Raw genomic sequence first — 25,236 nt, 5'->3', positions numbered from 1 at the left:
AAAAAACTATCATGAAAATAAATTCAAGGCTAAGGATGAAAGGTCAATGCTATGCAACCAACAATTAAGGTAATGGCAAAGTTCAAAACCTGAAGTCCATAGTTAACTTTTTCCTATATTCAATGTTCACAATTACTGAACATTTTTGTGTGCTAATGTATATGTTTTTAGTTTTAATCTTTCTTGACAAAGCTTTTTCAACATGAATATGAGCTATTTAAAAAGAAACTAGAAGCAGACAATTTTCATACAAAAGGTACTTTTTTAATATGGCAGCCTAGATAACCTTGCTGGGATTTCCAATGCCCACATAAGTAATGAGATGGCCTTGAAGACATAATAAATAAAATATTTCATTGATGAAACAACAGGCTGTAACAGTGTGAAACAGACAAAAATACAGAAATATGGCACTACATTTAAAAATAAAATGTTTTCATGAAAAGACTTTTGTATTTTTTCTGTCATGAATAAATTACAAAAAGAATTAAAAAAAAAAATGAAATCAAAAAATTGTTTATTTGAATACAACTCTCAGAGTGTACCGAACTTTGTGTCATAAATAAATTTGTGTAAAAGTATTACTACTTCCATAATTCTCAAGATGGATAGCGTTCAATAATCATAGCATGGCCCTGAAATAAATAAATGTATTTGTTATTTGAGAATAAGACTATTTAATTGTATAAATTTTTAAAAGCAGTAATATAAAGAAATATGTTTTCAAGGCCTGCACTTTAAAAAATGGTGAGTTATGGATGTTAAATACACAATTCTCAAAGGCATACACTAAAATAGAATAGATATTAAACAGAAAAAAATTTTAAACATTTTTTTTAGGGTAATAATCTACTTGATCTTGTCACTTCATGGGAAACAAAATTATTACTTTATTTGTCCCCACAATGACCTGCTTTCAATAAATGGCCATATCACAAGGTCCCATATTTGGGCGCACAAAGACATTCCTGCAGGGAACAGTTCAAGGAAAATAAGAAGAGGCAAACAGAGAAAGCGATGGGAAGACAACATCAAAGAATGGACCGGCCTGTCATTGAAAGAGATTCAAGGCATGGGAAAGGGAGGAAGAGAGGATCAACAGATCACATGTGGTGCCCCAACAGTTTTCCAACGGACTAATGAATAGGTGAAGGTGAATTCTAAAATGAGCTAGTATGAATAGAAAGATTGGGAATTTCCATATTGGAACTATCTCCTGAGTAATGGGATTGGTTTGTTTGTTTGTTTGGGATTGGTAAACAATATAAAAGGGACACAATCTATTAGTTGAGAAAGAAGAAATTGATTTACTTTTCTAATACTATCTTTTTTTTGGTCAGATTCCATTTAAAACTTAACAATCTATAGTGCAGATGATGTGATGCTCATCTGTTTCTGTGGCCCACAGTTAACAAGGGTGTCACAACGACCAACCACTTTGACTTTTCTTCAAGTCAGGTACACATGAGAGTAGGGTGGACTCAGGGGCTCCTTAAAATGCCTGGAACTCAAAAGCCCAGTCTTCACTAGAATTCGAACCCAAGACCTTTGGCTCAAAAGACAAGAGCTTTACCACTCTGCCACCACCAACCCCTTGAATAAATACAAAAGCCCAGTCTTCACTAGAATTCGAACCCAAGACCTTTGGCTCAGAAAATAAGAGCTTTACCACTCTGCCACCACCAACCCCTATCTAATATTATTGATTTGGCTTTTTTTATATACATTGTGTTTCTTAATTTTCATTTCAATTAATGAGTTATTATTATTGAATTTATGGAGTAAAGTTTTTCTGAAATTCTACTCTTGGATTTTTTCAGTGCTTTATTCGATTTCAAGTCAAGTTATATTATATGAAAGTGGGAAGCGTGGTCGAGAGGCCAAGTACGCTTGAACTTGGCTTGGCTTGGCTACCTAGAAGGGGGCTCGAGGTTCGACACCCGACTCGGGCAGAGTTGTGTTTACTGAGCGCCTAAAGGCAGCACAAAAAACCAACTACAGATAACACTAAATGAACTTACGTGGCCTCCTGCTGCACAGGCAGCTATCAAGGCATACTGACCGCCTTCGTGAATCAACCTATTTGCTGCTGTGGTAGCAAGGCGGACTCCAGTGGCCCCAAAAGGATGGCCAAGAGATAGGGAGCCTCCCCACAGGTTCACCTTCTCCATGGGTGGTGCTCCAGGCTAAAACGGAGCATGTTTGAATCAATGTATTATTATAATATATCATAGAATATAAAATACATATATACAATCAGAAATCCTTGGAAAAATAGCAAAAAGTTGCATGTATACTTTGCAGCACTGAAAACTGGCTGGTTTGAACACAATGTGTAAAAACTATCTTCCAAGAGGCTATAATAAACTGGAATCAAGGAGAACAAGAGCTAGCTTTTGTCTCTTTGACCAAGAGAAATAAAAGTGAATAATAAATTTCAAATCAGCGCACCCCCCCCCCCCCCAAAATGATGAAGCAACAAATGAAGAGATTTAATTTACTATAATTAATTTATTTTTAATCTATAACATTTACAAACACACAAATCATATAGTTATGAAAAGAATTAGAATAATAAGTAAAAGAGAGAAAGTAAATAATAAATAATGTTCAAATTGTTAAAACAATTAGTTTTTTTTTTTTTTTTTGTTATTGAAAAAACTACTAATACTTTCAAAATTGGTGTCAGAAGATAGATGGCAATCAAGTTTTTACTTCTTCTATTGACTCTTTAACCACCACAAGCCTCATTTAGAATTCAAAAGGTAGAATTATAATTGATTTTTTTCACAATTAACAGTAGTTATCAATGTAATGACAGAGGATGTTATTTTTTTTCTTTTGCTATGGACTTTGAAATATAACATAAAAACAGTTAGTTAAATTACCTTGGATGGCAGTCCCATATATTTGGTTGCAAAGCTATCAGAGTCCATTGCTTTAAAATTTGATAACAGTTGTCCCTGTAAAATACAGAGAAATTACAAATGGATACCGGTACATCAGAAAAAAATATATATTGGAACAGATACCTAAATCCAATTAGATCTAGCCTTTTTATAAAATACTAAAAAAAAAATATAGTTATTCTTTTCATTGCGTTTTTGGTGTGTTTTTTTCTTCAGGAAATGTGTACTGTCTTTATTTGTTTCTTTTTATTCAAGTTAACTTTGTTTAAAGTTTGCTGTTTCAGTAGCAATTGAGGTTTTACATGGTGGGTCAGCTAGCCTCACACCAAACCCTCCTTTCTCACCCAGGCTTAGGAAAAGCAGGTGGCGGAATGACCTGAAGTCCAATATGAGGAAAGCACAAACAGGGACATCCTTGTACAACCTGGAGCCACACTTTCATGGAGGTCCTCAGAGCAGTGGACATTAACAGATATTGCCAGTGACAGATCTTTATGGAGAAAGCTTGCCTCCCAATGCACCGAATAGCCTAAGATAGTCTAAGAGTACACAGTGTCAAACAGTTATAATGTATTACTTGGGCTAACTCTTCCAACTCTTTTATTCTTTGTCTCTTCTTAATAGTTTAGTGGCTTTTTTTTTTTGTTGCTATTTTTTACAAGTAGAGAAAGAAAAAAACACTTTCAGTTTTGTTTTTATTCTATGTTACAACATTTATTTATTTATATATTTACATTATTATTTATTTATATTATTTATTATTATTATAACATTTATTATATTGTTATATAAGGATCACATTCTCACTACAGTACTGATGAAATTGTGTTATAAGTTATTCTAGTTCTATATCACAAGAATATTCAGATCTATTTTTGTTCTCTAACTATTTAATTTACCTGGTTTAAAATGTATAAAAAAATTTCTTACTTTAACTTTACAAGTCTTATAAATTACAATTATAGAATAGTTTTTACTGTACTAAGACTGAAGCATTGTGACCAAGTGGTTAAGTGCTTGGATTCCGAACTTTGGGTCCAGGGTTCAAATCTCTGTGAAGACTGTGGAGTCCACCCAGCTCCAATGAGTACCTGACTTTAGTTGGGGAAAGTAAAGGTGATTGGTCGTTGTGCTGGCCACATGACACCCTCATTAACTATCAGCCACAGAAACAGATTACCTCTAGATCACAAGGTCTGAAAGCGGTTCTTTACTTTTTTAGACTGTGCACATTTCTGCTACTTCCCCCCAAACCTTTTACATTCAATAAAAGAAAAATGTGTATCGAAATTAGTTAAAACATAAGTCAGTTTATAGATTTCAAAAAGAACTAGAAAATCTGCTTACAGCAAAAGCTTCATGGTACTCAAAGACATCAATGTCCTGAAGAGTTAGGCCAGCGTTTTTCAATACCCTTGGTGTGCCATAGGCTGGGCTGTATCAACAACAACAGAAACAAAAAAAAAAAGGTTTACATAAAATCAATGGTTATTGTCACAATACTTGTCTTGTAATGATAGTGTACTGTATGGTAAGAATATTGATACAATAGACATTGCCAAAATGATTTGCTTTCTTTTACAGTAAGTCTACAAGTAGGTTATGTAAAACAAAACCAAAAACAATTTGACTGCAAGTATATGTGGAATGTTATGCTTTATATTAGTTTCTATTAAATTCTATCCCATTAAAATTAGGTTTATTTTTTTCAGTCGATACATTTAGACAGAAAGGATTGGCTTAATCTAGACACACTGCTATTGTATGGATAATTGTTTACAATTATATATTGGCCTTGACAAGCACTTTACAATTATACATTGGCTTTGACAAGCACATAAGTCATTACTTTTCACACACTAAGGTCATCTACTGTAGCAAGGTACTTAAGTTAGAATAGCAGAAGAAAAACTATTCTAGTTTGTAGGAATATCAATATGTTTATCTAGTCATTCATACTTAATACAAGCTTTTAAAGATTTAAACATATTGGTACCATTAAAAGTCTTTTGATGACCATAAGCATAAAAATGCATTTTGAGAGTGTGTCAATTGAATATTGCCTTCCTTGACTGTTAATAGTCATTGTCATTTATTAGTAGTACCAATGTATTCTAATGGCAAACATGAACACTAAACATTCTACATGAAAGTCTTCAGTAAAATTAAACAAAATATCATTATTTTTAGACTATTTAATATTTAGACTTTACTGAATTAAGTATGACAGTGTTAATTCAGAGGCTAAAATATCCTTGCTTAATGAGTTTATAGCCATCTCAAAATTAACAAAACAAAGTGGTAACAGTAATAAAAAGGTTCCATTTACCCAAGAAGTAACTGGTCTTTAGGATCTTGAGCTACATAGAGAAAGTCTCTGAGGTATGCCTTGGGCTTGTAGCCCATTTGAAGAGCTTTTTCCTCTGACATGATAAGACAAGCTGATCCACCATCAGTCTACAAAGGAAGAAGAAAAGGAACTGTTTTCAATACAATGCACTGTAGTAAGTAAACTTTTAATTGTAGCTCTATGTTTATCCCAAAACAATACAGCAACTGTAGTGTCAAGAGCTATGCATAGTAACCCAATGTCTCACAGGCCAATGAGGGAAACTCAAGCACCTAGTCATAATTCTTGTTTACAGTAAAAACATCAACTATAGTTACTCCCCTATTTCGGAGTACAGCTAGAAGCAGCTTTAAAAAAAAATGTGACACCACAAAGTGAGTTTAAAATAATTGGGGGAAAAGAAAATAACATAGCAAGTCAAGGTTCGTCAAGTTTTTTTATATACTAGTTTATCATAATACATCTATTTCATGTGAATTTAATAATAGGATTCAAATATACAAAAACTGTGAACTCTCCTTCCTTTTGCCTAAAAGTTTAGTTTTAGTTTAGTTTTGGATTTTTGGCACATTCAGGCCATGTCGTGCCTAAGATGGAGATGATATAACGCACATAGTGACAGTTTTATAAGACACATTGATGTTTGCCATTTGCAAACTGGAAAGAAAAAAGGATTAATTCAAAAAGATACAACTGAGAGCAATAAAATAAGGCTGCACACAAGACCTGGCAAGGATAAAGTCAAGATTGCTCACAACCTGAGATTAATTTCTGCATTTGAATAAAATAGGTTCGTTATGGGAGTGAATACAATTTCACATACACTCCAAATCAAAAAAAGTTTTGTAAACACACACAAATCGCTAATAGATATGTGAATATTTAATGTGCACACCATGTATACCTCACACAATAGCTACTGGATGGACAAAAAAAATAAAACTCACCAAGAAAGATGCATTGGCAGCTGTAACTGTTCCGTGTGGTTTGATAAATGCAGGTTTTAGTTTTCCCAGCTGCTCCATGGTAGACACTCTGATGCCGTTATCTTTAGTTACAGTCTCTGCAACACCTTGAACAAAATAAGGAAGAACTATCATCAATAAGACGAGTAGATTGAAACACAATGAGGATTTTAGATACTGAATTAAAAAAGGAATCTGTCGTTAAAATGACATAGGAGAAAAGCTATTGTGAGTGGGAGGGGAGAGTACTAGGTAATAATAACATTTGGATAAAATTCAAATATTGTAATATTAAAAGCCAGTCATGTTGGAAATCACTACTGCTGAATGTTCCGTAAAGATTTATAAGTGAGAAAATATGGAAACATACGAACTTTCAAAAAGATTACAAGAAAGTCAATCAGACAAGGTCAGCCAGACTTATACAAACATAATTATAGCCTGATAGAAATATAATAGAAATATAAGCCTTTTAAGAGTGAAATATAACACCAACCTGGTACTTTATAATCTAATCTGTCAATCAAAAGATTTTTGTCTGTGGCTTCTTGTGCAAGAGCATGTGATCGAATAGCAAAGGCATCCTAATTTGGAAAAAAAAAATGCATTTCATTAACCACATGCATCTTAAGTGTATTTTCATTGAAAAATTGACAGCCTGGTGGAGTGGTATGTGCTCTGGCAGGTCTGCTAAATTAATTTACGATAACATTTTTAAACCTATATAATGGACGACCTTTAGTTTTCCCTATGTGATCAATGAGCTGAGATTTTTTTTTTTTCCACTCATATATACATATACCTTGAATTTTAAAGAAAATTGTTAGAGTCATTTTCAATCATACATACAAGAATTGCTTGCTTAAGAGTATAGGATAACATCTAGAAAGTAACACCTTATTCTAAAAAAAAAAAAAAGGGATACTAAATTTAATAAATACCGAAGTAAGGGCCTAAAGTTCTAGTGCAGTTACCTGTTCTTGCCTTGATACATTGAAAGCTGCTGCTAACCTATCACCCGAATGTCCCATAGTTTCATTCGTTGAGAACTCTGCCACTGCTGGAAGTTCAGGAATCCAGACAGCTGGCCGGAGGGCTTGTCTCAGAAGTTGGAGCTTTGCTGGCAAGCTTTTGGCTTTCTGTGACGCCAACAGAATTTTTCTCATCTGGCGGCTATGTCTGATTGGGACGTCAGACATGAACTCGACACCACCAGCTAAGACTGTATCACACTGTCCAGCAGCTATTAAACCCATTCCTGAGAAAATTAAAGAAATATATATAATAAAATTTATTTTTTCTTTTAATCAGGCACATAAAAAATAACAATAATTAAGCTGATGTCAGTTGTATTTCCCTTAAAGAGTTGCTTTAGACTTTTAGGATGTTAGAAAAAAAAAAGAACAAAATGTAAAGTAATAATGAATTCCAATTAGTGTGAAAATAATTCTTTAAATTCTAAGTAATTAATGATCTATTTACACTGTTTTTGTAAGTGCCAAAGATGGAAAACAAATTTCCCCTGATGATCATTTCTGAGTATTATGTAAAGGCCTACTTGCATTTGGCTAGTGCTAAAATTTTCCTCCCTGACTTAGTGATTTGAGAAACAGATGGCTGTTATAAACATATTAATACAATACAGTGGCCTTAAGTTAAACTGTTTTTAAAGCCAGTGGTTTAAACGTGTAACATGTAACGCTCTATTAACCCCCCAAAAAATGGCTAAAATTGTATCCGTCACTAAGATTCAATCATGAGATTTGTACGCCAAGTGTTAAACTGTTGCATCATAATGTTGCCATGCTATGTTAGTTATATAAACAAATGTGGTTACCAGTGGTGATAGCCTGGTTGGATGAGATGCACGCTTGGGTCACAGTGTGGGCAGGAATCCTGTCAGAAAACCCAGCCTGTAATGCTGCCTGAAATAATTACAATATATAACAATGTCAGGGCATCACCACTAACAGTTACAAAAGCAAAAAAAATATAAAAATTTAAGCCAGAAAGATCATTAAAAGTAAAATTAAAAAAAAAAAAATCTTTCAACTAAAGCTACCTCATGTGATGTTAAGAGTTGTGACTTTCATATATGTTGAATACAGACAGAATAACATATCAAGCTGGACAAAAATGAACACTTGTAACTTTATAGGAAATGGATGGATCCATGAAGGTTTAGGTACCTTATTAACAAAATCTGTAAGGGGCTACCCCCTCCCCATGTTGTGCACAGGGTTAAACATCCTGTGACTTAAAAACAAAAATGTATCCAAAGAAAAACTAAAGGAACTATAATTGAAATTTTGAAAAGCCTAGACAAGGACATAGTTTTTGGAGAGTGGCTTGAATAGTTCTAAGCCTAAGACTTGGACAGATGAATTGATGACAGACTCACTACTAGCTTGGCATCCAGAAATGGACGAAGGAAACGATTGATTGTTAAAACCCCTCCCATTATTTTTTTGTTAAAAATTTTGAATGAGTGCAAAGAAGAAATGCACAAAGTCAATGCCTACTTCTCTTGCTATATTACTTGTTTTCACTTCCTGGATCACTGTGCCAACCACAATGTAGTCTACAGCATCTGTAGTGACAAATAAACATAATAATGAAATGCATGAGTTAAACAAGATAGAATGAAAAAATAAATATTTGCATATTTTACTTTGTTAACAAGTTTACATAAAAAAAATATATTTTTAAAAATCTATTCATCTTTTCTAAAGCTGATGGTGCTCTATAACTTCTCATTCTATTTATTTCTTGCAATGCTTTATTACTGCAAGGAGACGTTCCAATGCGCTTTGCACAATCAAGTTCTTCTATTTAAAGTGCAGCTAATGCCTTTCTACATTAGGACATATATTCAATTCTTTACTGAATACAAAGAAAGATTTTAGTTGAGTTGGTAATTCTTGCTGAAGTTGTATTCAAAATAAAAAAGATGTTATCAAAATTAATTTTAAGATGGATATATTTTTTTTAGTCATAAACGGTCAAACCAGAGTTTTTACTGTGTAGTCAATTAGATAGTTGTTTTTTTTCCACCAAATATATACATAAACTGCCAGTTTTTTAGGTCAATCGTTAGTCACTAAGTCTTTTTTTTTTCTATTGATGCTATATAAAAATAATATTTTTTTACACTCATGCAAAGTAATAATCTAATTGATCATTGTATCTTTTAAAGCTTTATAGCCTTTTCACTTTGCTGTTAGTAATCTAATTAAAATGTTATTTAAAGGTGCTCTTAAATTCATATGAAATTAGCAAGTCTTACCTAATGGTATATTGGTTCTTTTAATTAATCCTCTGAAACAAATAAAAACACAAATGTTGAAAATACAAACACAATGTTGAAAATACAAACACAATGTTGAAATAAATCAGATTATACATAAATACATTAAGTATGGTCTTCAATGGGCAACAACGAGCTAACATATCAGATAAAGAAACAATTGCTGCTAGATAGTGTGCTGGAACCCCCAGTCTGTGATGACCAAGACCCTTATCTCTAGAACAAGAGAATGGCATGCTTAATTAATACAAATCAGAAAAAAAAAATCATCCCAAATCAATGTCAGCATACAAAAAGCTGCAAACAGGCCAATGTAAAATTTAACTAAAGGGAAATTATTATTTTTAAAACAAAAGGTTGCAGCCCTTTATTTGTCAAGCTCAAAGAAGCCAAAGTCAAACTTAATAGTAGGTGGGGGGGTGGATACTGTGACAATGCACACAACTAAAGACTTCCACACTGGTCTTGACTAGGAGCTAGACATAGAGTATTACTGGCCGTACGGTTTGCGCAATGGACTGTCGTTCGGACTTATCGCCCATACCCATCCCCTATCGTCCTGCGGGAGGTTTGGACTAGGAAGTAAATTATCTTCAACTCTGAAGGAACATCCGAAACATGGAAACATTTTACAAACATTTTAAAAAATAAAGGACATTCTGGTTTACTCTTTTTTGGCCTGGAAATTATGTCTCTTCAAATTTTTATTATCTTTCTAAATTATACTTGTCTCACCTCATAGCATGGGTGGCCAGATCATGAGGCATCAAATTTTTATAGGTTGTACCAGACATTAAAAAGGGAGTCCTAACACCTTCAACAAGGACGATGTTCTTGACATTTGGCCTGCTAAGAGTTTTTTTACTCTCTAGAAGAAAAAAAAACAACGAAAATGTTTTAAAGCATATTTTAAATATAGTCAAAGAGGTAACTGATCGCTAGCATGAAAGCAAAATATTGTAGAAAATATTTTGCCCACTTAAATGCTCTACATTATATTTTCTTTATTTTAAATACATTTTGTCTGCCATTGACACCTCTCTATCATTTGTTGTTGGTTTTTTTTTGGTTTCGTTAGGATTCTTATCTATACAAAATTGTTGCCTTTAGTGCATAGATGAAGTGGTTTGTACAGTCAATGTGAAGAAAAAAGTTTACACCAACAAAAAAAAAAAAGAATTTGAAAAGAATGTGTATCTAAAATAAGTATCAATTCAAATAACCTCATTAAATAGTGTTTTGTTTTTTTTTAATTTCTGTTGTTTTTTTAATAGCTTGTATTGTGTGCAAAAATCTATTATTTTAAATAATATTTTTCTTACTTGTTTGAACGGAGGCATTGTATGCAGATGTTGTGGTGATATAGCGAAGTCCAGCTGTAAAACAATATTCATTAAAAAATATGTATAATATTATTACTATATAATTTATAAGTTGAATAGGAAGTATCACAGCACAGGATATTTAGATCAAAGTTTCGAAACACATGGTTGAATTTAATAAGATGTACACTGATATTTCTACTTGAAATATTTACTTGAGTGCCCCCGCAAAAAAAAAAAAAAAAAATTTTAATTAAAAAAAACAAAAAAAAAACAAGAAAAACCTAAAAAATACTTAATAAAAAAAAATCAAAAGCTTATATTATATCAATTAGTTTGGATCAGTCATGTATTTGAATTTGTAATAGATCTAGACAAACAATAAAAAATTTGTGATTACAAATATTTTTACCTAATGTTTTGTCTAGCCCAATTTCATGCTTTTAGCTTTCCTATGCAATAAGATCCTATTGCTTGTCTGGACCAGTTGGAAAAGGGTAGGGGGATAAAGAATGGTTATCTGGGTTTTTAAATGCCTTTATAAACATTGGTTTTCTTTTTTGAAGAACTTGTCTAACAGATAATATTGTATGACTTTGATTATTATTTTTGTGTTCACATTATCAAAAATAGCTTAATACAAGTACATATATAGGAGACAATTAAAGTCTTAAATTGACAAGATTCACACAAAAATTACAATTATATTCTGCTTTCGATTCTAAGTATTTAAATGGGTCATAAAAAAAATAACTTGTTAATAAACAATCTGCCATATAAACATTATGTCTCCAAGGGGAAATTTAAATTAGCTTATTAAAATAGCTTTGATCAAGTATGGTAATGTCAAACCTGTGAAATGATTAAGTCTTAAGTTCTAGTCATGACCTTATCAGACAAAGAGTCTCTTCACTTTATACCATAAATTTAAAATGGAAAAAAAAAAAAGGAAAAAGAAGAATTAATAAGAATATCTCTCTCTGATCACAAACTGTATTTGTACTTGCTGTTCCTTTGGATACATCAGCTGCATGGAGAGGGGGGAACTAATGTGTGGGCAATATCATTCTGACCATAGCTAATGCCTACACATTTATCTCATTACGATGACATGATCTAATCGCTTTGCGATGTATATATATATATATATATATATATATATATATATATATATATATATATACACAGAGAGAGGAGTAACAAAATAAAAGGAGAGACTATACAATCTTAAATCTATATAGTATATTATAGATTACAGATTACACATCTATTACAGATTAGACTATTGCCATTTTAAAATTGTTGGCTGCCCTGTGGATTGTCTCAAGACACAGTGTCAGTGTGGTAGATCTACTATGATCTAGTGTCTACTAGTCTAGAGCTAGGTACTTTGACATCCTTACTCTACTGACCTATAAACTGCTAGACTAGCTGCTATATAGTTTTGAAACAGCATGGCTAGACTTTCAAACCCATGGTGAGTTGATTGATTGTTGTTTCACATTTGCTTCATTTTTTAAAAACCCTTGTGATAATCTTAAAGTAGGATTCCTAAGCTTTTGAATGATACCACATTGTCAACAAAAGAAAGTCATGTTTATTTATAAAATGTACAGTAAAGTCATAGGTAAGAATGATTTTGCATTTACTATCATTTTTAAGCAAGCTTGGTATTTTTTTTTATTGTATTTAGATCTAGATTTATGCTTTAAGTTTGTTACTTCATAATTTTTTAATGACATTTTGTCCTCCAAAATTAAAAAAACTTACCCTAGTATGCTGTCATCAGTTATAAATGATGCCAAATTAGGCTATTTTTTTAAATGGGTAAATGGAAAAATTATAACTACCTTAGCAATCTATGACTATAGTATTAAAATCAATATTTCTATTATAGAGTAGAGTTAGAAATCTTTCTTTTTCTATACTTAGGTACTCAAAATATAAAAGAAAATCAGCTTATTAAGGCAAGTTTGGGCTCATCTTAATGATGTTAAATGAAGTCACGCCATGATGCAGCGACATGCGGCGCCAGACATTAGCAATTCTCATTGATAATATGAAGTACAAAAATGATTTAAGCATTGTTTAATGGCCATCTTTGATAAACCTAGTGGAGAGAATGCTATCAAGGAGTTATTTCACATTATATTTATATATATTATAAAGCTGAGGAAGTTTCTACTAAACGGCATTCTAAAAAAAAAGATTAAAGTCAATTTACAAATAATTGGATTATCTGTGAGTGTGAATGAATGTTAGCTGCATGTGAGATGAAACATTCAAATTAAAAATCATATAATGGGGTAGATGTGTTCCACATTTCAAGCTTCTATCTAATATGGTTATAAAGTTACGATGAGATAAAGACAAGAATTCATTTTTTTATCACAGTTTTTTTGACATTTTCTATAGTCCATTTTTCTACACATAAAACGGCATAACTTTGCTCCTATATAACATAGAAAGATAAATTTGGTAGCATTGTAAACCTATAATGCGGCCTATATCACTTTATTATTAGGTAATATATAGATCTAGATATATCATATATATTATAATAATATACAGTTAATATAGATCTTATATTACAATTTTTTTTATTCATTGGAAAATGTCAGGCTGACATCTAAAATTTAATAAAAATCTCTAAGACTAAGACAAGGGTAAAAGTGATGTAGAATTGTAGAGTGTAGAGAGATCTACATTTGAGATCTCTAGTAAAACTTAATGATAATCAATAGATCTAATTCTAATGTATGAGTTAATAATCAATAATGTTAAAGTTAAGTAGTCTCAGACTCAGTAAATTACTAATCAAATTCTAAAGATCATCATATGAGTAAAGTAATATGAATATCAATATGACCCGTTATTCGATTTTTTTTTAATGTAAGTTTTTAAAAAGTTTAATAATTAACATTAACTTACATGTGTATGATGACAAAACTTTTCTCTGCACTAGGGCTGCCATTTTCAAAATGTTGTACTTCGACCTGAGCTTTGGCCTATGATTTGAACTCTGACCAGTAAACAATCTGTAGACCTGTGACATGCATGTATTATGGAGTTAATGCCCTTAGCCTTACACACACAAAACATCTACTATAACTTATAGAATACTAGATTTAGATTAGATCTACCTCTAAATTTCAATAGTAATAAAATTACTATTCGTAAAGTAAAGCCTACGACTTACATAAAATATTCTAGTATTAGACTATTAGATCTAGAAATCAATTAGTCAAATAGATCTAGATCGAGTCAAATTCTACAGTCACAGTGCCACCAACAGAAGCCTGCATTTGTTGTGGTTGTTTGAGTGTTTACGTTCTGAACTTCCGGTAGATCTATACAAAATGTCTGCCCCCCTCAAACCCTGGGAAAGACCTGGAGTAAATTATCAAAATACAACACATTATCCTGTGAATACTATGTCAGCGTACGTGTATTTTTGTTTAGTTTTTTCTAGACCTATAATTAGGCTATAATCATTTATGATTTATAATAATGACAATGCTTCTAGATCTAGTATAATTATATAATAATTCTATCTAGATCTGATAATCACTAAATCAGTCATGATTCATGTCAATGATTCTGATAATACTTGATAATAGATATGATGATGATAATCATAATTACTAAACTACCGTAAATCAGATAAAATGAAATGATTGATTAAATTGATATCTTAAGACTTAATCATAATCTTTATTGAATTCAATTCATTGATATGAATAATATGATTTATGATTTCATTCACATCACAATCCCATTCAATCAAAATCAATCAATTCAATTATTTTTTTAATAATAATTATAAATAGTTAAAGTACTTAAACTAATTTACTAAAGGCAAGGGAAACTGACGATTTTGAAAAAATTTTTATATAATAATAATATGTGTTTTGATTTACAGATAATGAATATATTATTCTTTTATTTTTAATTTGCAATAATAACTTAGGTTAGTAATTGATTTTTTTCTGATGTAATTTTCCTGCCCATCCAAAATGATACCCAGATTTTCACCGGGCTTCTATGTGACGTCACATTAACCTATTAATTAAATCTATTGACTTATTGTACAACGGGAGACCATACAGTAAAGTTTACATTCTCGTAAAAGAAATTATATATCTTCGTCTATGCAGTTAGATCTAGATCTTGTAAGTAAAGAAAAAAATATGTGTTGAAAGTAGATTTACGTGCTTGACTAACCATGGCAGTGTGTATTTTCTCGCCTGACCACTCAACACACACAAACACTATCACTTGGTTGTCTTGTCATGACCGACCGACCACACGTAGTCTAGACTAGCTTTACACTGACCAGTTCGTTAAATTAGAATCAGTCAGACACACCATCTATTTACTTTTTAGGACAAGGAGGGGCTTAGATGAAAATGTTACTTTTTACCTCGAGTTGGTTATCCTAATGCTTTTAGATCTCTCTCTCTCTCTGTATATATATATATATATATATATCTATGTATAACTGTACCATAGCATGGACTAGGCCGTCACTAAGCCTAACAGCTACTGTAAGAATGAAGCGATACCATTGGTTAAACATAGTTTCTCTTTCAGTATTGTTTAGGGAAGTGACATTTGATTGAGCTAAAACTAAAATCTCAAAGAACCCCGTTTTTTTTTTTATATGTCAAGAATTTACTTACTAATTTATTAAATATAAATGTTTCTAAGCATTTAAATAACAAAAATGGTAAAATGTTTATTATTACAACTTTTTATGCAGAATTTAAATATGTCAATAACTCAAATTTGAAAAACCATCTAGATCTAGATTCTAATAATAATACTAGAGTAGAGATGAGTAGATCTCGAGTTTCAATATCTACATTGACTAGATCTAGTCACTCTAGATTAGAATTAAATTTATTTCTAGTAGGGGTGCACCGGATAGTCCCTCCGGCTCCGGCTTCTGCCGAATATCCGGCATTTTTTACTATCCGGTGCTATTCGGCTCCGGTCGGATATCACTACCGGATAGTAAACCGGATAGTAAAAAGTACATAATTTAATATGCATAAAGTGGACCTCGTTCCATTACTGTCTGTTATAGAATGTATTAATGTTTATATGAAAACAAAATAATGTGCTTAAAAATAGAGCCATTATAAAATATGCACCAAACATCGTTTATTATAAAGACAAGGCGTGTTAATAACTTAATATAAATAGAGATGAAACTTTACATCATAAATGCGCTTTACATACAGAGCAGCAATGGCTGGCACTTTTTTCAATTTGTCTTGACCTTTGAGTTAACATGTTAAAATGCTACATTCCTTGACTACGTCATGCTGACCAGACGTCTGTCTAGCTGTGCGGGTATATCTCCAGAGGTAGAGATGAACAACTCCCACCCCCTTTTATTTGTTTAGTCCATCACATTGAGTTTTTTATGTGTGGGTAACCACAAGTTAAATACGATGGACGTAGGTTTAATGTCAGCGTATTGACACTCTCTAGTGGTCACACCTTTCGAGGGAACTGAGTTTGTTTACTTAGTAGTTAATCTTTATTAGGGGGGGGCTGGACTACAAGAGCCACACCTCTTATGTAACCAGGTATATTTCTAGATGAACAACTCCCTTCCCCTTTTATTTGTTTAGCCCATCACATTGAGTTCATTGATTGACAGGTGACCCCAAGTCAGATACGATGGACGTAGGTTTAATGTCAGCGTATTGACACTCTCTAGTGGTCACACCTTTCGAGGGAACTGAGTTTGTTTACTTAGTAGTTAATCTTTATTAGGGGGGGGGGGGGGCTGGACTACAAGAGCCACACCTCTAATGTAACCAGGTATATTTCTAGATGAACAACTCCCTTCCCCTTTTATTTGTTTAGCCCATCACATTGAGTTCATTGATTGACAGGTGACCCCAAGTCAAAAAAAAAAATGCTGTTCATTTTAATTTATCAATCAGTGATAGAGTTTAAAGTAAGAAAGTAAATAACAAAATAATATGAATATAGGTATGTTATATAGAAGATTGGCAAAAACTTCAGTAAAACGAGCTGTTTGAGTCATGTAGGTATCCGGCTCCGGCCGAATATCTAATTGTACTATCCGGTTATATCCGGCTCCGGCCGGATATCAAAAAGTACTATCCGGTGCACCCCTAATTTCTAGATCTACCTCTATCATCCATTGAGTGTAGTAGTGAGTGTTTTGAAGGGACATCTAGAATAATCTAGATTCTAGATATCTATTATTATATAATTACTATACAATTCATATAGATCTATATAAGATGAGACATAATATTAATAAGATAAGATTACACTATACTGTCAATAGATTTATTATACTGTTGTAACTGTATTGGCGGGGCGATACTTTTAATGTGCGTGTGACCTACTGACACATGACTCAGGCAAATGACACAGGTCAGCGGTTGTCAATGGACAGTACTAATAGTACACGCAAATATAACCTGTGTTATGGTCATGTGATCAGGTCGAGAGCCTTCATGGACCAGAAACAGAGTGTTTATGGCAGTTCAGTACAGATAGTGAGGAGACCGGGGCTGTTAGTCTGCCTTGAAGTCGGTCTGGGTGGAGTGAGTCCTCGAGTGAAGCAGTACGAGTCCAAGATGAGATAGACAGTGATATACAGTGTAGTCAGTTTATTGCGTTGTCTATTTTGTCATATTTACTGTTATTTATTTATTTACTCATTAAAGTACTACATATAGACATTATTTGGAACTCTTGTTGTCAAGTTAGATGTCTTTTATTGTTTACAGAAGGCCTGATATGGAGAAGAGAGAATAGTAACAATACATACATTTAACATTGATGGTTATTAATATTATATGATGATAATAGGATGTATTTTTATATGTTGTTTATCTAAAGCAGTGTGCCTGGATCCCAAGATCGGCTAACAGCGACAATGGGAATTCCACCTTCTGCCAATCCCTCAATGACCTCACCACCGCCAGTGCCTCCTAGACCAAGTCAACAACCAACTTTCAACAGTAGATTAGGAGGTCCTAGTATAGGCTATGGGGGAGGATACAGCAGCTATGGTGGTTATGGCAATTACTCCAGCCCTTTTGGATATGGGGGTTATGGCAACTTGTATTCTAGCCCTTATTCAAACTTTTCATCCAATCGAATGGGAGATGTAAGAAGTGGATTTGCTCAGCATGCAGAAGAGAGTTCACGGCCGGCATTTGAATCTATCGAAAGTATAGTTTATGCCGTAAGTAACTACTAATGTAACTGCTCCTATAATTTTGCAAACACTTTACTGGTAGACAATATTTATAGCATTTACTTTAGAATTTTTTTTTAAATTCATATGTTGTATAAATTTTGCACCAGTTTGCGTACAACCTGTTAAGATGCAATACTTTTAATGTTGGATTGTCTGTATTGTCATCATGATGTACTCAAAAACACTTTGCTAGTATATTATTCCTTGATTTTTCACCCGCTTTTAACACCATCCAACCACATCTCATTATAAAAAAGGTATAGTATCTGATTTGAATATTAGTAAACATATGTAAGTGTGGGTTTTAAACTTTCTGATAAAATTTTTTAAAGCGAATGCCTTTGCGCTAGAGAACAGCAGGGGTGCGTTCTTTCACCAGTACTGTATATACTATCTACATTAATGACATTTTAATCCCATCGAATTTGCCACCATCAGCCTAGTCCTAGTTAATGAAAGTTTATATCCTTCGACAGTTGACACCTTTTACAGATGGTGTATAGATGACTTTCTAGTAAATGATTGTTGATATTAGGAATTCAGATCAACAACCAAACCGTAGACCAAGTGCAAAAATATAAATACCTAGGTTCAGCCATCAACAACAAGATAAAATGCTGGGAACACTGCCAAAATCTTTATACCGAAATGCATCAACCACTTTTCTTTCTCAGGAACCTAGCAAAATTTAAAATTGACAAAACAATTTTAAAAAATGTATACAGCAACCATTAGTAGTCTGATTACCTTTGCAAAATTGGTATAGGAACCTTTCACTGGCACAAAGACATTGACTAAATAGACTAATTAAATAAGCATCATATATCACTCAAACATGGATACCATCTCATGAAAAGCATGAAAGATGCCTTTCCAAAACACTCAAAATTCTTAAAGACAATTTTCACCCATTCCTTTAACCATAGTTACAGTACATCAGATCTGGACAAAGTGGTCTGCTCCTCACCATTAAGGCTGAAACAGAAAGATTTAAAAACTTCTTCATCCCACAATTACATAGTTCTTATAGTGCTGGTCATGTGGGTGTTTGTGCATATGTTACGTTTGTGAATGTTGTTTTTTTTTGTGTTTGCATCTCTATTGTTATTTTTAGGAGTAGCAACACAGAGTTAGGCCATGGTAGCCAAACTGAATTTCCATTTGTTTGGTCCAGTGGCGTAACTAGGGTATATGATGACCAGTGCAACAGCTCCTCTTGATGCCCCCACCCCCCCCCCCCCAACTCCTAAAAAGAAAAAGATAAAACAGCGAAATGGGTTAGGGTTTTTTTCAGACATAATGTATATTTATCAGTTTATTATTTCTTGAACTATCACGAAGAAGAAGAAGAAACCTCCAGGGAAGAATACATTTCCATCCTTGGCTCTTTCTTGTGTGTTAATACAGAATCTTCCCCTTTTTTGCCTGGCATCTTGTGGCTAACATGTCTTTGAAGTTCTGCGCTAATCACAAAATCTGAGCACATGCATTCTGGCTTCAGCGATGTTATTCTGACTAGTTGCCTAGTTAAAAATGTTTTTAATCTTTTCCGTTTTAGTGCGCAGTTTCGAATTGATAATCTCTTGTTAATACAGGGGCCGAATTCCCAAGGCATGTGAAAAAGGAAGACTGCATAGCAACTAAAAATCTGTCTGCTTCAGACCTAGTAGAAGAGTTTTCATCTGTTCTAGTCAATGTCTCCTAGAGTTTCTATAATTTTTGAAAATGTATTCACAACTTCTCCTCTGGCACTCCAGCGCGTTTAAACCAAGCACTTAAAACTAGTTTCAGTTATTTTGCTGAGGACGTCCTAGCAGTGTGTGCTGATGTCGATAAAAAGGTGTGTAAACAGTCCAGTGTACCGAAAAATATTATTGAATAACCTGAATTCCAGCCAAACTCAGAGAATGGTTCGAGCAGATAATGAATTAAGATGATGTCAATGAAAGACTACAGAATTTGTACCCATCATTATCCATGACAATGTATCCTCAACATTTGGAAAAATTAATCCAGTTTTGTGATGTCAGGTGAACTGCTTAAAAAATCTAAAATATTTGGCTCATTATCACCCAATATTACAATAGGTTCGATTTGTGTGACATGACCTAGATTTTGTCTTTGTCATTCTTCTTCAACTTGTTCGCGATGCCCATTAAGTGCCAGATTCTGCTATTTTAGAGTCTAAGGCATTTATATCATAATCTCTAGATCTAGATGAAACCAGCATACTGAACAATGGAGTAACAAAATGTGCGTAAGTGTGTAAAAGTGCGTTGCCTTCAGAGATTTAAAGAAATCTAGTAAACTTGATTCAGCCTGGTTAGCAGCTTACATTTAATTTAAGAAAGAACATTGGATATTAATTAATTAAACGGCTAGCTACGCCACTTGTTTGGTCCAATAAAATTCTTATCTTGTACACATGTGTGTGTAACACTCCTGATTATTATTCAATTTGAAGAACCTTAAAATGTAGCTGTGTACCATTAATTTATAAATGTTCAAATGAATAATTGATTAAAAGGAAATGCAACACAATAAACACCTGTATATTTTTGAACAAACACACATAATAAATAAGAGAACGTAAACCCTAGATTTTATTGGTCTCGATACCAATCTGTAAAGTGAATATTATCGGTACCATATAATGTTTATCATGGTCTCAGTCTCACACTCTTTATAAACTTTTGTCCAAAGTGTTCCATCATTCCACACTTTAAAACATTTGTGTATTGCACCGTCATCCCATTTCATTGATTTTTTTTTGTTTCTTTAAGGTGAATTCTGTTGGGATGATGTTGGACTCAACATTTCAAGCTGTGTACAATTCTTTTAGGGCTGTCATTGGGGTCGCTGATAATTTCACCCGACTGAAATCTCAACTGATACAAGTTTTCTCTGCTCTTGCTTTTATCAGAACACTGAGATATTTCTTCAGGTTTGTCCATTTATTTGTCAGGTTTTTTTTTATGTCAGTTTTTACATCTGTTCTAGAACAGTAACTATAAAATTATTTTTTTCTCATGTTTTGATTCTTGTTCAGAAAACTGTTAGAAATTCTTCGGTTGCGTCCTAAAGGGGAGGCTGATAAGCTATGGAAGTTAGCTTCTGCTGAAGCTGCTAAATTATCTCAGGCTGGTGGATCTGGAAAAAGCTCATGGCCCATTCTTCTGTTTTTTGGAATCATTATGGGAGGACCTTATTTGATTTGGAAACTGATCTCTGCTTTTTCAAGTGAAAGTGGTATTTCTTTTTTTATTATTATTGTTTGTTAACAATTTTTTTTTTTTAAATATTATATGGGTAAAGCTTTTTCATGCTAGGTAACATGTTGTGTTAAATTTTAGGAATACAGGTATTCAGATAGCTGTAGGCCCTCACAATTTTATGTAAGACTACCACTACTGTAGTTACAATAAACATTGACTTTATCACAGAAGGAAAATGTGTGTTTAAATGGGTTAATTTTGCTATACCTTGGGGGTGATTATTGTGTTTCTGGTACTAATAAGTACTAATCTAGTATCTTACGTGTTTGTTCTCTTTTTTTTCTCTCGCGTTTTTTCTCTTTTTTTTTTTCTCTCTATATATATTTTCTATAATATATATATTGGGTGGGGGTCTAAATTTTAAGTAAATCTTTCAGTCTGACATTTTTTTATTTTTTTTTAGCTCAAGCTAGCTGGTCCAGTGGAGAAGATGACCATTTTGTTGCTAGGGCAAACTATAGTTTTCAAGGACAAAACTCTGAAGAACTCTCATTTAGTGCTGGACAAAACATTATTGTTGCTCCTAAAGGTACATTATCTCAAATGTATGCATTTAAATTAGGCCTTGATTTTAAGGAGAGAAAAAGTCGTCACCATCTTGTAAAATTGTATCCGTTGGCAAATCAAAATGTGGCTGAGTGGTGAAATATCTTGGATAACAGAAGAAAGCTCTAAGAATCCTGAATCGGCCAAGGAAAAAAGAGTAACTTTAAGTCTAATTAACATGCACAGCTAAAACATGGATATATATAGGACTGCTGATACTTGGTTATTTGGTTGTAGCTCCATCATTGTAGGCATATTACTCTCTTAATACCAAACTGAAATAAAACTTGAACTAACTTCTTTGTAAACAAAATAAACATGACATCTGTTTAACAGCTTTCAACATCATTGTAGATGTATGTCTGTGGCATTTTTTGTCTCAAGAGACAATCTTTATTCCCTTTGCAACATCTCGTGTGACTTAAGAGGCCAATCCTTGATACTCATCTGCTGTTGGCCATCTGTAATCACCCGGGGCTGTTGCACTTTCACCCTTCTTTCTACTATTGTTGTGTATGGCATCTGCAATCCGAGACCCTTCCTTTATGCTCACTCTCCATGTTGATCTAACCAGTGCCACTTTTTCCCAACTGTTAGTGTCGATTTTGAAGAACTTTATGTCGCATAGGTATACATCATTATACCTTAAAAGTGGACGACCAGTGGCTCCTCTGCCTTCTGTTAGATCACCATACAGATTTCTTGTGGAAGTTGTGGTATTCTGTGAACAAGACCAAACTAGCCAAGGCGTCTGCTGCTGATAACAGATCGGATGTCCTTGCACCCTGCTCTTTGCAGCACTTCCTCATTGGTAATTTTATCTTGCCACCTTATTTTAAAGATCTCCTTAAGCATCCGAGGTGGAAGATATTTAGTTTTTTCCCTGCCATGAGTTGGTTGACCATGTTTCATTTCCGTATAGCAGAGTGATCTTCACACAGGTCCGGTAGACTAAGGCTTTGATATTGTTGGTCAGCAAGGTATTGTCCCACACTCTTTTCTGGAACCTTGACATGGTGCCTATTGCCTTGGCTATCCTCTTGTTAATGTCTTTATCGTTGGATGTGATGGAGCCAAGATAGCAAAAATGGTCAACAATTTCCAGTGGTTGGCCATTAATGGTTACATGAGGTGCAGTATGTGTGTTCTGTCTTACTTTGACTAATATTTAAGCCAAACTTCTGGCAAGCAGCAGATGTATGTTGTAAAAAAAAAAGTAAAGTACCCTCCTTTCAGACCTTGTGATCTATGGGGCAGATGATGTGTAAAGGTCATCTGTTTCTGTGACCCAGTTAATGAGGGTGTCATGTGGCCAGCACAATGACCAACCACCTTTATTTTTCTCCAACTAATGTCAGGAACACATTAGAGCTGGGTGGACTTGGAGGCGCCCTAAAGATCCTGTAATTAAAAATACAGTCTTCACCAAGATTCAAAAAGGGACCCTTTGGTTCAGAAGCCAAGCTCTTTACCACTCAGCCACTGCACTTTCAATGTATGTAGAAACACAAATGAATGATATCTTAAACAACTTAAACAAAATACAAGTCACAAGCCTTTCTATCATTTGTCTTACACTTGTCTCTTCCCACTTCTATTTATAAATTCTACTACAGACTTCCTTAGGGTTACATCAGAATCTATTCAGCCAATACTATCAAATTGTCGCTTATTTTTACTTGTAGTTATATCAGAAACAAGCACACATACTTCATAACATATATGTAATTATCTGTGAAGGAGCATCTGTAATTTATAAGATATTTAAGGCTTGGATTTTAAACTCATTGAGTCCATACACTCGTTGAGATGTCCAAAAGGTTCGGAATAAACAAATCTCTTTTATGAACCTTTGACCCAGGAATAGATTTTATCCCATGGCCTGGCTGAAGGATTGGCTCTTCGCTGACCCTTTATGTCTGAAGGCCCTCATCAGCTAGATGATCATTTAATCACATCTGTTTGTAGATGGGTCACCCATGTGAGGTGACACTTTATATTCTCATAGTGGAAGATTGCATTCTTTGGGGGGGGGGGGGGGTTGTGGTTCTGCTGGCAGTATGACATCCTCATTAGAGATTAAGTTTACATAACTTGCTCCTGGGTTATAATTATTTAACTTCTGACCCTGAAGACTAAAGCTTTAACTAACATTAAAAAAATTTGCCTTTTATTTTAACTTTTTTTTTTAATTATTGATACTAAACCTCCAGTAAAATTTCCTATACACAGTTTCTGATAAATTAGATGAATTATTTTATGAGGATTACCTCTGTAGCTAGAAGAGACTGGATCAAACTTGTTTTTTTTTTGTATTTCCAGAGTTCATATGATCCTTATTTATTGAGTAAAAATTTGGTACCATATCTATTTATTATTAAACTTTTTTCAGAATTACAACCTCAAGTTCGTGGTTGGCTCCTAGCATGCGTTGATGGACAGAAAACTGGAATGATTCCAGCTAACTATGTCAGCATTCTTGGAAAGAAAAGCGGCACAAAACATTCTACTGAAACACCAAATCAGCCATCATCCGTTTCAACAGATAGAAGTACACTTAGCCCAGAGTCACAGTTGCAGCAAGTCTTTGATTCAACGCAATCACAAGTTTCAAATTTAGATGAATCACAGCTTGACTCTGCATTTTGCGAAGACACTAAAACAGGTCTACTAAAAGACAATAGTAGCAAGTCAGCTGCTGATATACTTAATGACGTTGACAAGTGAGCATTTGAGTTTCAGTGTTATGGCAAACTGTGATACTATTTGAACTTTTTGAATTGTGTACGATTTTCTGGTGAAATAAAAAACAGCAGGAAATTTATTTGCTTGATGACATTCACCTTCAGCAACTTATTAATATGTTTTGTTTGGGAACTATTTGCATTCCTGGATCGGTGCTTTGGGCTGAATCTATGCAAGTGTATTTAGTGAATGCTCTGCTGTTTTAAGTTAAACAAATGTAAACTCATGTTAACATGTCAGATCATCTCTAAATTGCACAGGTCTTCCTGAAAGCATAATTGTACTTGTGTTCATCAAAGCTAAAAATGAAAATTGTGTGAAATTCAGATTGGATTCTATAGCCAGCAATCTCGCATCCATCAGTGAAAATGATAAATATTCCCAGAAATGTGCCACCTTGTATTCTGACCTTTTTTGTTTCCTCTATTATACAGAAATAAAAAGAAATCTTTGAATTGACTAAGTAAAAGACAAGAAGATTGTTTATTGATGTAATGAAAGATGTCTTGTATGAACTCATGATTTATTGTCAAATAAAACATCTTTAAGAAAAGTATAA

The 25,236-nt window shown here is 33.4% G+C and overlaps 2 protein-coding genes across 3 annotated transcripts; one reads left to right on the top strand and one right to left on the bottom strand.

Annotated features, from left to right (window-relative positions):
• Positions 1-491: 491 nt before the first annotated feature.
• LOC106062416 (trifunctional enzyme subunit beta, mitochondrial-like) lies at positions 492-14,181 on the bottom strand. The gene is made up of 15 exons (XM_056028656.1): positions 14,053-14,181; positions 13,785-13,899; positions 10,854-10,907; positions 10,267-10,399; positions 9,511-9,542; positions 8,747-8,814; positions 8,062-8,149; positions 7,199-7,482; positions 6,721-6,808; positions 6,207-6,331; positions 5,239-5,366; positions 4,257-4,344; positions 2,889-2,963; positions 2,022-2,186; positions 492-635 (listed from the first exon to the last, which is right to left on the bottom strand). Exons 2-15 carry the CDS (start codon positions 13,825-13,827, stop codon positions 600-602), a joined length of 1,407 nt encoding a protein of 468 aa, XP_055884631.1. The 5' UTR covers positions 13,828-13,899; positions 14,053-14,181; the 3' UTR covers positions 492-599.
• Positions 14,161-25,236, top strand: LOC106062414 (peroxisomal membrane protein PEX13-like). Of its 2 annotated transcripts, none has more exons than XM_013220680.2 (6): positions 14,161-14,295; positions 17,751-18,096; positions 20,895-21,055; positions 21,161-21,360; positions 21,790-21,915; positions 24,325-25,236. In XM_013220680.2, the coding sequence occupies exons 1-6, from the start codon at positions 14,213-14,215 to the stop codon at positions 24,657-24,659; spliced, it is 1,251 nt and encodes a 416-aa protein (XP_013076134.2). In that variant the 5' UTR covers positions 14,161-14,212; the 3' UTR covers positions 24,660-25,236. The 2 variants fall into 2 exon arrangements, with proteins under 2 accessions (XP_013076134.2, XP_013076132.2); XM_013220678.2 differs by having other exon boundaries at positions 14,171-14,295; positions 17,748-18,096.

The sequence above is a fragment of the Biomphalaria glabrata genome, chromosome 5, assembly GCF_947242115.1.
Source record: "Biomphalaria glabrata chromosome 5, xgBioGlab47.1, whole genome shotgun sequence".
Lineage (NCBI taxonomy): Eukaryota > Metazoa > Mollusca > Gastropoda > Planorbidae > Biomphalaria > Biomphalaria glabrata.
The sequence above is the reverse complement of the archived record's forward strand: the minus strand, read 5'-3'. Positions and strand labels throughout refer to the sequence as shown.